Source organism: Monodelphis domestica, chromosome 4 (assembly GCF_027887165.1).
Source record: "Monodelphis domestica isolate mMonDom1 chromosome 4, mMonDom1.pri, whole genome shotgun sequence".
NCBI lineage: Eukaryota > Metazoa > Chordata > Mammalia > Didelphimorphia > Didelphidae > Monodelphis > Monodelphis domestica.
The window spans coordinates 11417581-11430157 of NC_077230.1; the positions used below are offsets into that span (position 1 = coordinate 11417581).

The following is a 12577-nucleotide window of genomic DNA, read 5'->3' on the forward strand; positions in this document are numbered from 1 at the left end:
ATCTGAAATTCCTTCACCACTTTAAAAAGGTTCATTGGAAAAGCATGGAGTTCTACATCTGATCATTTCCAAATCCTCAGGAGTAAACAATTTATGAGTTTTAACCTTATATACTTCATCTTGTGTAACCATAGGTATATCCCTCAGAGGAAACAACCATGCTTGGTTTTATTTCATTCAGCATTCTCCCTTTCCAATCTAGACATTTTCTTAATATTTCCTTCATTATTTTCCTTATCAATAGCTTTATCCTTGAAATCATTCAAAACACCATTATTAAAAATCATTCTCTCCTTCATACATTGTTCCATTACTTCTATCTTATGCTCAGATTCTGCCATAGTTGTTGATGCACAGTCTTTAAATTATTATTCCTTTTCCTTTATTACCCATTAGCCACAGCAACATACTTCCTTCCAAAAATATATTCCTTTTTCTATATATATTAGATTCAACTCTTGTCTTTTTTCTGAGTTGGTAAAAGAGGAATTGAAAGATGAGTATGTACCCCATCTTTATCCTTTTAACAATTAAACCATAACAACTTTTTCCTATTGTTAGAATTTTTTTTGACTACTAAAAATTTGTGTGTACTGCAAATTTTATACAGGTAGGTATTATTACTGTATGCAGATTAGGATTGGGGGAAGAGATATTAGGAGTGATGACATGAGTCGTTTCTTATAAACCACATACAGAGATCTCTCTAACATTATGAGAGTTAAAATTTATTGAATCCTACTGTAAGTCCCTGTGACAGAAAAAATGGACATTCAAATGACAAGTTTATTCAAAATGATGATCAATCCTTTTATATTAATAATAATTATCTTAATTCTAGTACTTTTCTTTTCAGCTGTACAAAGAAATTGAAATATGCCCCAAAATCACACGGAATATCCAGATTGAGAAGTCTGATTCATCCAGTGATAATTATGGTAAGCTAATTATTCTTAGCTTTCTCCTCTTCTTTTATGGTATTTTCTATACCCATCAGCTCTGTGTGTGTGTGTGTGTGTGTGTGTGTGTGTGTGTGTGTGTATCCAACCTTCCTTTGTTCAGTTCAACTCACTCTTTATATATTCTTTTCATGCACCCCAATTATGAAAAATAACAGGTTCTATCCCCTTCTTCCTTCTTTTTATACTACTGTATTCCTTTTAAACTCCCTTCTTTACTGTCTTAAAACTCTTAGAACAGGATCAATTCATCAAAAAAAGACCTTTTATTTTCTTGGCGAATTATCACAATACCCTTCAAAGATCTTAAAGTTCTGAAGGAACACTTTTTCTCTTCCCACATAAAGCCCATTTCCAATTGTCCGAATAAATTTATTTTTCCTAGGTTTATCTTGATTCTTTTTCATTTCAAAATTCCTACTAAGTTCTGTTCTTTTCATCAAGAATGCTTGAAAATTGGTTAAAGATCCATTTCTTGCCTGTATGATTTTTTTCAGATTTTTCAGGGTATTCTGAATTGTAAATCTATTTCTTTGCTGCTGTTTTGTTTCTGTTTAGCTTTAAAAACTCTAAAACTTAGACCCAGAGTTAATCTTCTGTTTTCATTGTACATGGTTTTGCAGTTTATAACCTGCAATTAAGTCCAACCAGTTCTGACTATTCCTCACACACAGCACTTCATCTCTGTTGTACTCTTTATATTGCGCATGCCCCATTATACAAATGTACTCCCTTCTTATCTTCTTGGTATCCTTGTCTTCCTTAGAAACACAGGCACCACCTTTTATATGAAATTTTTCCTGATCTATCTCCCCCAGCTCCCAACAGTAATAGACTTTTTCCCTAACTAGTATTTGTCTTTATGCTCTTTTATATTTTTTCTTTGTATTTGTTATGGGTCCTTGAGAAGAAGGACTGTTTCATTCTTTTTATATCTATCAGAGTTCCTGGTAAAGGGTAGCCATTAAAAAATTCTTTTTTAATTGATTGTTTAAATGTGATGGGGTCAAAGTTTTTGAAATTTATATTTCTCGGGGGACAGCCTCTCCATCCATGCTGTCCCCCATGGAGGAACAACCTTTCCTTTCATGCTGTCCTCCCAGGCAACTGCTCCCCATCTTACTGTTCTACCTTGCTATCCTCCTGGCCACTCTCAACATTACTTTCTAAATTAATAAATCTCTTTTTGTTTTTAAGCTAAAAAAAAAATTCCTATTTCTCCTATGAGTTTTTTGCATCATTTTCATATGACTGCTATGAGATAGCCTTTCTTCTTTTGAAAGTTATCTTTGACCATTCATCTATTGGGGAATCGTTCTTGTTCTCATATCAATTCTCTGTTCTCTATTGGAAAGCAAAACTTTATCACAGAAATTTATAGCAAAGATTTTTCCACAGGTCATTCTTCCCTTTTAAATTTTAACTAAATTGATTTTTTTTAATGCAAAAACTTCAATTTTATATAATTTATATTATATATATATATATATATATATATATATATATATATATATATATATATATATATATAAAATATACCCATTTTTTCCTTTCCTTATTTGTTTCAATAGAGACTAGGCCTGTAATTTCATTACTATAGGAAATTCCCTCTCCCAGTTCACGTCAGCATCTGTTTTGCAGTGTCATTGACATTAACACAGTAAATGGGCAGGTGGAATGTCCAGGGCCATACCTTTATGATGTGCCAGAGGCAGAGCTTGATATCAGATTCTCCCAGGCCACACTGCCTCTCAATTTGTTTATAATATGACCTTTTTATGTCTTGGTCTTATTTCCATGTAGATCTTATTTGGCCCTAGGTATGATCTATTAATCTAAATATAATTTATCAAAGTGCTTTCTGGTTTGCTGAGCAGTTTACTGAAGAATGATTCCTTTCTTCAGAAACTGAACTCTTTGGGTTTGTCTAACATTATGCTCCCGTGTTCAGTTGCTTCTTTGTTTCATCTACCTAGTCTATTCTACTCATCAACTTTTCTATTTTTAACATGGTTTTAATAATTAAGTTATTAATGTTATAGTTGTAATATTAACTATAAGGAATTCTAAAGTTGGAGGTAATGAATAATTACTGCCATCTTGTGTTTTTAGGTGCCCTTCCTTCCCATTTATTTCATCATTTCCCTTGAGTTTTGTTAATCTTCATTCCTCTAGAAAAAATTTATTATTGTTTTTTTATATTTCCTTGATGTAACTCTGGAAGTTTGTTTGGTATATCAATGAATCTCTAAATTAATTTAAATATTATTGTCATGTCTATAAGAGTGGCATTGTCTGACCTTGGACAATTAATTTTTTTACCATAAATAATATACTAACTTAGGCCTGTCTGTCGTATCTTTAAGGAGTCTTTTGTAGTTGTATTTGTATAAATTCTCTATGTGTCTCAGTAAACGGATTCCCAGGGATTTTATATATTCCGCATATGTGTCTACAGGTTTTTCAATATCCTCCATGGAAGAAGAAGGTGTTCAAAGGTTGTATGTGAATAATGTGAAAGAGACAGGTCTAGCCTCAAAGAAAGGTAAGTAGACAAGCTGGACTTTGAAACTATTCATTTTTATTTTTGATAAAAGAGAATTTGAGGATATGAGGTATACCTAATTTTCCATGTTATAAATAATATTTATTCAGTTGGTGTGAGTAAGAATAGAATAGTAGGTTGAAAGGTAGAATTCAGGTATTTTCTATCTGTGTGCTCTTGTGATCCCTTTACCTTTCTGGGCTTCATTTTCTTTATCTGTGAAGTGAGTGTTGAACTTCCTGATTTTTAAGTGTTTTTTCCCCATCTCTAAAGCCAAGATCCTACGGTCATTAGAAACTGCTTCCATCTTCTCCTGAGCCTCCTAATTCTTTATAGATTAAAAAATTTCCAGCTCTTTCACTTACTGGACACATTCAGACAATAGATGATTGGCCCAGGATCCTCTGGAAAAACTGCTCTATCTCACACAGGACAAAACAACCAGAATTGTCTTGGTTTCAAAGCTTGGGTCTAAAGCGACTTGTTAATTTGAACCAATTATATCTCTAATATGTGAAAAATTCCTGAGAATTTGTCAGACCAAGAGGGTGATTTGGGGAGCTCTGAAGAGTAATTTCCTTTTTTGAGGTTCAGTCATTTTTCAGTCATGTCCCATTTAGGGGTTTCTTGACAAAGATACTGGAACGGTTTGTCATTTCCTTCTTTAGCTCTCCAGATAAGAAAACTGAGACAAACAGAGTTAAGTGACTTGACCAGGGTCACAGAGCTAATAAGTATCTGAGGTTGAATATGAACTCAGGTCTCCCTGGGTCCAGGCTCAGCACACTCTCCATTATACCACCTAAAGTGATTCCTTTATAAGTCCAAAGAGGACTTTTCTCCCACAGATTTAGTTTGTGTATCTGTCTGTTCGGGTATGGTTTGTATATGGTCCTGCCTTTGCTATCTTCCTGTTTAAATGCAGAAATTGGTTAGGCAAGTAGATCTTGAAATGTATTCTGTTCCTAGCACGCTGTTTGACAATTTCATCCCCAGCTTAAATTTTATGAACGAAATTCTCTGAATATTTGGGTCCGTTGTGCATGGTGAATGGACTACGTGCCTGCCACAGCTTTTGATCATTTGTTAGTGATACAGTATAATGAAAAGAGCACTGAATTTGGAGTCACGGGAAATGGGCTGTTATTTAGTGCCTCTGTGACCTTAGGCAAATCCCTTACCCTCTTTGGCTTTGTTTTCTTCATCTCATGAAATGAAGGACTTGGACTAGGAGACCTCTAATAACTTTTCCAACTAAATCCACGAGCCTCAGTCCCTGGGCTCTGTGGACATTTGCAGTGTGTGTGGCTGGGAGAAGTCCTCATGACATGAAAATCCCAAATTCCTGCAGATTGAAAGTGTGACCACAAAACCTTTCTGCTGGCAGCTTTGGCGAAGGCCAGGCACATTTCATGCGGCATCCATCCTTTTGTCCCCTCTCAGATGACTCCATTCTAGTTCAATCCTTCATCACCTCTCCCAGAACTAGAGAGATTGTATCCTCATCAGTCTCCCTTCTCGTTTCTCCTGTTTCTAATTTATCTTCCCCATAAGTTGTCAAAAGAATCTTAAAGCATGTCTGACCGTGTGTTATCCTGCTCAGGAAATCTTGGGTGGTTCCCTCTTGCCTGAAAAATGCAATATAAACTTCTCAGCTTGGCATTTTAAAGCCTGTTCGTCCAGTTCCACCTTGCTTTTGCAGGCTCGCCTCAGCTGCTGCCTCTTAGAGAAGTCAGCAAACAATTCCTCATAAATATTTATCATTTACTATGTCTCCGGAACTCTGCCAAGCACTGGAGATACAAAGAACTTCTCAAAATCTGCCTCTCCTCAAGGAGCTCACATCTGACAGGGGAGACAACTTATAAATGTCTAGGTGGTCATGATTGTGGTTGTCCAGTCATTTCATCGCCCTGTTTTTGCCTTTCTTGGCAAAGATTTTGGAGTGGTTTTTCCATTTCCTTCTCCAGCTCATTTTGTAGATGAGGAACATGAAGCAAACAGGGTTAAATGACTTGCCCAGGGTCATACCACTGTCTGAGTGTCTGAGGCTGGATTTGAATTTAGGTCCTTTGAATCCAAATATCTAGGTACATAGGAAAAAATTATGGAGTAGATACAAGGAAAGACTTGCAGCTGGGGGCACTAGGGAAAGGTCTGTGGAAGGTGGCATTTGTGCTGAGTCTTGAAGAAGGCCATGAAGGCCAAGAGACAAAAGTGAGCATTCCAGGAACAACCAGTGCGAAGGCATGAAGATGGGAGGTTAAGTATTATTTTTGAGGAGGAACTGGATTGTAGAAGGTATGAAGTAGAATTAAATGTGGAAAGGTAGGGTGGAGTTACTTTGTCAAGCACGCTGTCAAACACGGACTTAATATTTGACCCTAAGTCAATTGGAGCCCATGGAATTCATTAATTGAAGATTTGGGGGTGGATAATGACCCAGGAAGCTTAGTACTTGATAATCACTTAGGAAGCCGAGTAGAACATTTATGAAAATGGTGAAAAATTTGAGTTTGCTAGGTGGTTCAGTGGATAGTGTCTAGAGTTAGGAAGAAATGAATTCAAATTTAGCTCCAGACATATCTTAACTGTGTGTGACTCTGGGCAAGTCACAACTTCTGTTTACCTCAGTTTCCTCAACTGTAAAATGGGGATAATAATAGAAGATATCTGTCTCCCAGGAATGTTATAAGGATCAAATGAAGTGATATTTTTAAGCACTTAGCATTTATTAAATTTGGCATTTAATAGATACTATGTAAATACTTATTCCCTTTTGTATTTGTATGCCCAGAACCCCACACAGTACATTGCACACAGTAGATAAATACTGACTAGCTTTATTTAATTTGGAAATGTCCAGGGTCACTATTGGCCAATACTGGAACTATAGGATCTAATTAATCGAGGTATTAGCGCCATTAGTGTTGATTACATTCCATCCATGCTTTGTTATTCTGTGTAATTCTTATCCATGTACTCCTACCTATCCTCCACATGGTGTCTACCCAGGATCGTCATCCAATCATAGATGGGATCTCATGGAGGGGATTTCAGAAACTATTAGTTTCATTTCACTCTGAGGAGCCTGAAGCTCAGACAGTATTAGAGACTTGTCTAAAGTCACTTCGTAGGTATAAGTGTCAGAGAGATCATTGGAATCTCAGTCCTCAGAATCAAGAGCCAGTGTTCTTTTGAGTGCACCATGCAGCTTCCAGCTCTTTTATCTGGAACAGTCATACTTTACAAACTCAAACACAAAACCGTTTACTAAAATCATGGTTCACACTATGAGTACTATTTCATAAAATTATAATTTCCTCAAAATAACCATACGAAGATTGAAAGTTGTGGAAAGACAGTCATTTTTATATCAGAAGACAGAAAGGAGGGAAAGAAAGAAAGAAAGAGGAAGGAGGAAATGAGATGGAGGGAGCCTTTATTAAGCACTTACTATGTGCCAGACCCTATACTGATCAGTTTGCAAATATTATCTTATTTGTTCCTCACTACAGCCTTAGGAAGTCAGTCTATTACCATCTCCATCTTATAGTTTATGAAACTGAGGCAAAACAACAGTTAAAGTGACCTGCCCAAGGTCATACATACAGTAAGTGTCTCGAGGCTGGATTTAAGCTCAAGTCTTCCTAGCTCAGGCTCAAGACTACTGGCTGTTTTACTTAGCATCTACTGCTTCCCAGGACATTGCCCGTCATTCTGACTTTTGTTTTTCCACTGCACTTAAATGACTCTGGAAGAGAGAGTGAAGCTGACAATTTTGCACAATTCTGCTTCACTAAAATCAAATTCATGCAAAATCAAGACATCATCTCATGGGAATACACAGAAAGTAATCATATCTGTAACTATAAATGGGATGAACTAACTCATAAAATGGAAGTGAATCTCAGAATGGATTAAAAACCAGAATCCTACTATATGTTGTTTACAAGAAACACACATGAGGCAGGTAGACACACACAGGGTAAAGGTAAGAGGCCGGAGCAGAATCTACTGGGCTTCCACAGAGACAAAAAAGGCATGCATAGCAATCATGATCTCAGAAAAAGCTAAAGCAAAAATAGATCTGTTTAAGAGAGATAAGGAAAGTAATTACATCCTGATAAGAAAAAGTATAGTTAATGAAGAAATAGTAATAGTATAGCATCCATATTTTAAAGGAGAAACTAAAGGAGCTTAAGGAGAAAATAGATAGTAAAACTATTCAAGTGAATCTAACCAAAAAATAAATAAGAAGCAAGGGAAGTGAATGAAATTTTAGAAAAATTAGAGTTAATAGATATCTGGAGAAAACTGAATAGCTGCACATGGTACATATACAAAGATTGACCTTTACTAGGAAATAAAAGTGTCACAAACAAATGCAGACAAGCAGAAATAATAAAATGCAACCTTTTCAAATCATTAAGAAAATACATTTTTTGCTGAATTAGAAAAAATCATAACAAAGTTCATTTGGAAGAACAAAAGATCAAGGATATCCAGGAAAATAATGGGAAAAAATGTGAAGGAAGATGGCCTTGTAGTCTCAGATCTCAAACTATACTATAAAGCAGTGATCATCAAAACAAAATGGTACTGGCTAAGAGACAGGAAGGAGGATCAGTGGAATAGACTTGGGGTAAGTGACCTCAGCAAGACAGAATACAATAAACCCAAAGATCCCAGCTTTTGGGACCAAAATCCACTACTTGATAAAAAAAACTGCTGGGAAAATTGGAAGACAGTATGGGGGAAATTAGATTTGGATCAACATCTTACACCCTACCTCAAGATAAACTCAGAATGGGTGAATGACTTGAATATAAAGAAGGAAACAATAAGTAAATTATGTGAACACAGAAAAGTATACTTGTCAGATCTTTGGGAAAGGAAAGTCTTTAAAACCAAGCAAGAGCTTAGAAAAAAATCACAAAATATAAAATCAATAATTTTGATTGCATCAAATTATAAAGTTTTTGTACAAACAACACCAATGCAACCAAAATTAGAAAGGAAGCAGCAAATTGGGAAACAATCTTCATGACAAAAACCTCTGACAAATGTCTAATTACTCAAATTTATAAAGAGCTAAATCAGTTGTACAAAAAAATCAAGCCATTCTCCAATTGATAAATGAACAAGGGACATGAATAGGCAATTTTCAGATAAAGAAATCAAAACTATTAATAAGCACATGAAAAAGTGTTCTAAATCTCTTATAATCAGAGAGATGCAAATCAAAACAGCTCTGAGGTATCACCTTATAGCAGATTGGCTAACATGACAGCAAAGGAAAGTAATGAATGCTGGAGGAGATGTGACAAAGTTGGGACATTAATGCAATACTGGTGGAGTTGTGAATTGATCCAACCATTCTTGGGGGCAATTTGCAAAAATGCACAAAGAGCTTTAAATAACTGCCTGCCCTTTGATCCAGCCATAGCACTGCTGGGTTTATACCCCAAAGAGATAATAAGGAAAAAGACTTATACAAAAGCATTCAGAGCCTTGCTTTTTATAGTGGCAAAAAATTGGAAAATGGGGGGGGGGTGTCCATTGATTGGGAAGTGACTGAACAAATTGTTGTATCTATTGGTGATGGAATACTATTGTGCTCAAAGGAATAATAAAGTGGAGGAATTCCATGGAGACTGGAACGACCTCCAGGAAGTGATGCAGAGTGAGAGGAGCAGAACCAGAACATTGTACACAGAGAGTGATACGCTGTGGTACAATCGAATGTAATGGACTTCTCCATTAATGGCAATGCAGTGATCCTGAATAACTCAGAGGGATCTATGAGAAAGAACACTATCCACATTCAGAGGAAGAACTGTGGGAGTAGAAACATGGAAGAAAAACAACTACTTGAATGCATGGGTTGAGGGGATGTGGCTGGGGATGGAGACTCTAAATGAACATCCTAGTGCAAACATCAACAACATGGAAATAGGTTCTGATCAAGGACACATGGAATACCCAGTGGAATTGCGCATTGGCTACAGGAAGGGTGGGAGGAGGGGAGGGAGGGAAAGAATATGATTCTTGTAACCAATGAATAATGTTCTAAATTGTCTAAATTAAAAAAAAAAGACATTTCCTCATAGTGTCATTGGCTTTCAAAAACAAAAGATAAACAATAACAGATAGACCTGGGGGTTATAGCTCATTTGTGAAATGAGAACTTTGTGCCAAGTTGAGGCAGCTAGATGGATAAGAGTACTGGGCCTGGGATCTGAACTCAGACATTTACTAGCTGTGTGATCCTGGGCAGATCACTTAACCTCTGTTTGCCTTAATCCACTGGAGAATGAAATAGTAAACCATTCCATTATCTTTTCAAAGAAGACCCCATAGACAGTATTAATGCATTGTGATCCATATGGTCATGAAGAGTTGGACACAACTGAATGACTGAACAACAAATGTGCCAGGTACTTTGATAAGCACTGGGGCCAAAATTTCCCCATTTCTTTAAAGTGATAATAACAAGATAAGCTCAAATTATTATTTTTTAAAATCCTTACCTTCCGTCTTAGAATCAGTACTGTGTATTGGTTCTAAGGCAGAAGAGTGGTAAGGGCTAGGCAATGGGGGTCAAGTACCTTGCCTAGCATCACACAGCTAGGAAGTGTCTGAGGTAAGATTTGAACCCAGGACCCCCTGTCTTTTGATCTGGCTCTCAATTCACCAGCTGCCCCCGAGATCAAATTATTTTAAGTTTTATTCTCCTCTAATTTGAAGGGCAGTAAATTTGAACACAAGTCTCCAAGACTCGCTCTCAATCCATTGAGCCACCTAGCTGGTGCTTGTCATCCTTTTCCTTTATTGGTTCTATGATTTTCATTGGTAAACACCCAGTGAGGAAACTTAAGGAAACTTCCTCCTCCAGTGCAGTTTGACACTTGCCCTTTAACTTATAGCCATAGTGAGCTCCCTGGGTTATTGAGCGATGAAGTGACTAAAAGTATTTACACAGCTAGAACTTGGATTCTAGACTCGGAAATATATTCCTTTGCTTCTACTTTCTACATTCTCCATAAAAGTCCCGTGTATTTATGAATTCTTCATATCTTCATTCCTTAAGAGGCAGCAATATGTCATATATGCATATTCTACTGTCATTAGACATGCATTTTCTTTCCACATTTTTATTATCATGAATCATACTGCTCTCAATATTTTATTTCTTACATGTGGGTCTATTGTGGCCGGCAGTAACTTTCTTGGTCCCACTGGTGAAAACTCTGGGTCAGAGGGTAGGGATAATGTAGTGTTTCTTACACAATATTTCAACTTGCAAAACAACTGAGTTCCTGCAAGTGCTTATGATTCACTAGATTCAGAAAGTATAAATTTCCTGTAATGTTGCATTGGAATTAGCTTCCCTGAATAGCTGAATAGGTGTGTGTGTGTGTGTGGGGATGTATCATCATTGTTTCATTTTGCAATCCATTCTTCCCCTAGCTCTTTCCTCCCTTACTCTTACCAGATTTTTAAAAGTATTTTCTCACTTGAAAATATAGCATCAAATCTCTCATTTTCCTTTTCTCTCCCCACTTCCTATTGAATGTTCAATTTTCCCATTCATTTCACATGTTCATGTTCCTCCCCTTCTCACTCTTCCTCTCTTCTCTACCCTATTTTTCTTTCCAAAAATCATGTTGCCTGTCTTTTACTGGACTTCATTACTCCCAGGAGACAATCAGTCATCTCGGAATTTTCTGGCTAAGAAAAGTAGCCGTATTCTCGTAGCTTCTTGGAACTGGTCTTGTGACTACATGCTTGGAGAACCTTTTTAACTCGCTTTTGAAAGCAACCCAACATTTTCTGGTCTATAAAAATGTCTCCAGTGCAAGATCTGATGATGGCCAAGTTAGTCTAGAGGCAAAGGACAAAACTATTTGTCATTATTGCTTTCTGTATTAAAGTAGCTCCAATAATCTTTGCCTTTTGGATCAAAAAGGATATGTCACCGATTTTAGTCACTTGTAATCCCTGAAAGAATAGAGGCTTCTTTTATCTTGTGTCTCCAACACTTATAACTACATACAGTATACAGTAGTTACTCTTTCTTCCTTGGTTACTTCACATAATTGCATTTGCTTTGCAATCTTTGTTTTTCTCAGGAAAATTGTAAAAAAGTAACGAATGACTTCAGTATAGTAAAAGAAATTATCATAACTAGAATTGTAAATGTATCACAGCTCATAGTAAAGTTTGATTGTGAAGGAATATTCACAAGAAAATACCTATGTGGCAGTAGACGCTCTGCATCAGAGTGATGTTGACTTTGTTCTCAGCTGGCTGTTTCATTGATTTCTTGGTGCTGGAATGGGGTGACCTTGCATGGCATTGAAAACCAGAGTTCATGGTTGATGTGCTCCAATTCCATGTTCTTCCTGAATTTTTAAAATTTCCATCTTGTATTGGCAGGCTTGAAAACAGGAGACGAGATTCTCGAAATCAATAATAAAGCGGCAGATGCCCTCAACTCGTCCATGCTCAAAGACGTCCTTACTCAGCTGTCGCTATGCCTTGTAGTGCAGACCTATCCTGAACTGGTCGGAGGGCAGAGGCTGCTGGAGACTCCCCCCCATCGTGTGGACAGCTTTCCAGATTGCACTGATAGTCCATTTGCTTTCCTCACCGGTAACCCAGGTATGTTTGACTGAGGTTCTTAAAGGCCACTGGATCTCCAGAGCATCTCAAGGATCCTGAAGGTGGTCTACAGTCAAAGGAGAAGATAGTCTACTTGAGCTGCCTGCCTGAGATTCAGTTAAATTCATCCACCACCTACTATATACACGACCCATTTGAAAAAGGAGAGGAAAGAAAAGAGAGAGGGAAAGGATCAGCAAAGGGTCCAAATAGGTGGTGGCAGCTGAGCCGAGTCTCTCAGGAAGCCAAGAGAAAAAAAAGGAATGCATTCTAGGCATGGGAGGTAGTCTGTACCAAGGCACATCAACAATAATATCCAATTTGGGAAGTAGCAAAGGGTTGTATCTGGTTAGAATTTGCAGTTTATTGGTCCAGAAAGGTACATGGGAGTCAGATTCTGAGCAGC

At 37.1% G+C, this 12577-nt stretch overlaps 1 protein-coding gene across 26 annotated transcripts in view; it reads left to right on the plus strand.

Moving 5' to 3' along the window:
• The window catches only part of TIAM1 (TIAM Rac1 associated GEF 1), a 302352-nt gene that overhangs the window by 240182 nt on the left and 49593 nt on the right, over positions 1 to 12577 (plus strand). For all 26 annotated transcript variants that reach the window (XM_056826011.1, XM_056826024.1, XM_056826021.1 and 23 more), the window contains 3 exons: positions 857 to 938; positions 3418 to 3504; positions 11947 to 12171. In XM_056826011.1, the coding sequence (XP_056681989.1) occupies positions 857 to 938; positions 3418 to 3504; positions 11947 to 12171 (394 nt within the window). The remainder of the gene's footprint in view (positions 1 to 856; positions 939 to 3417; positions 3505 to 11946; positions 12172 to 12577) is intronic.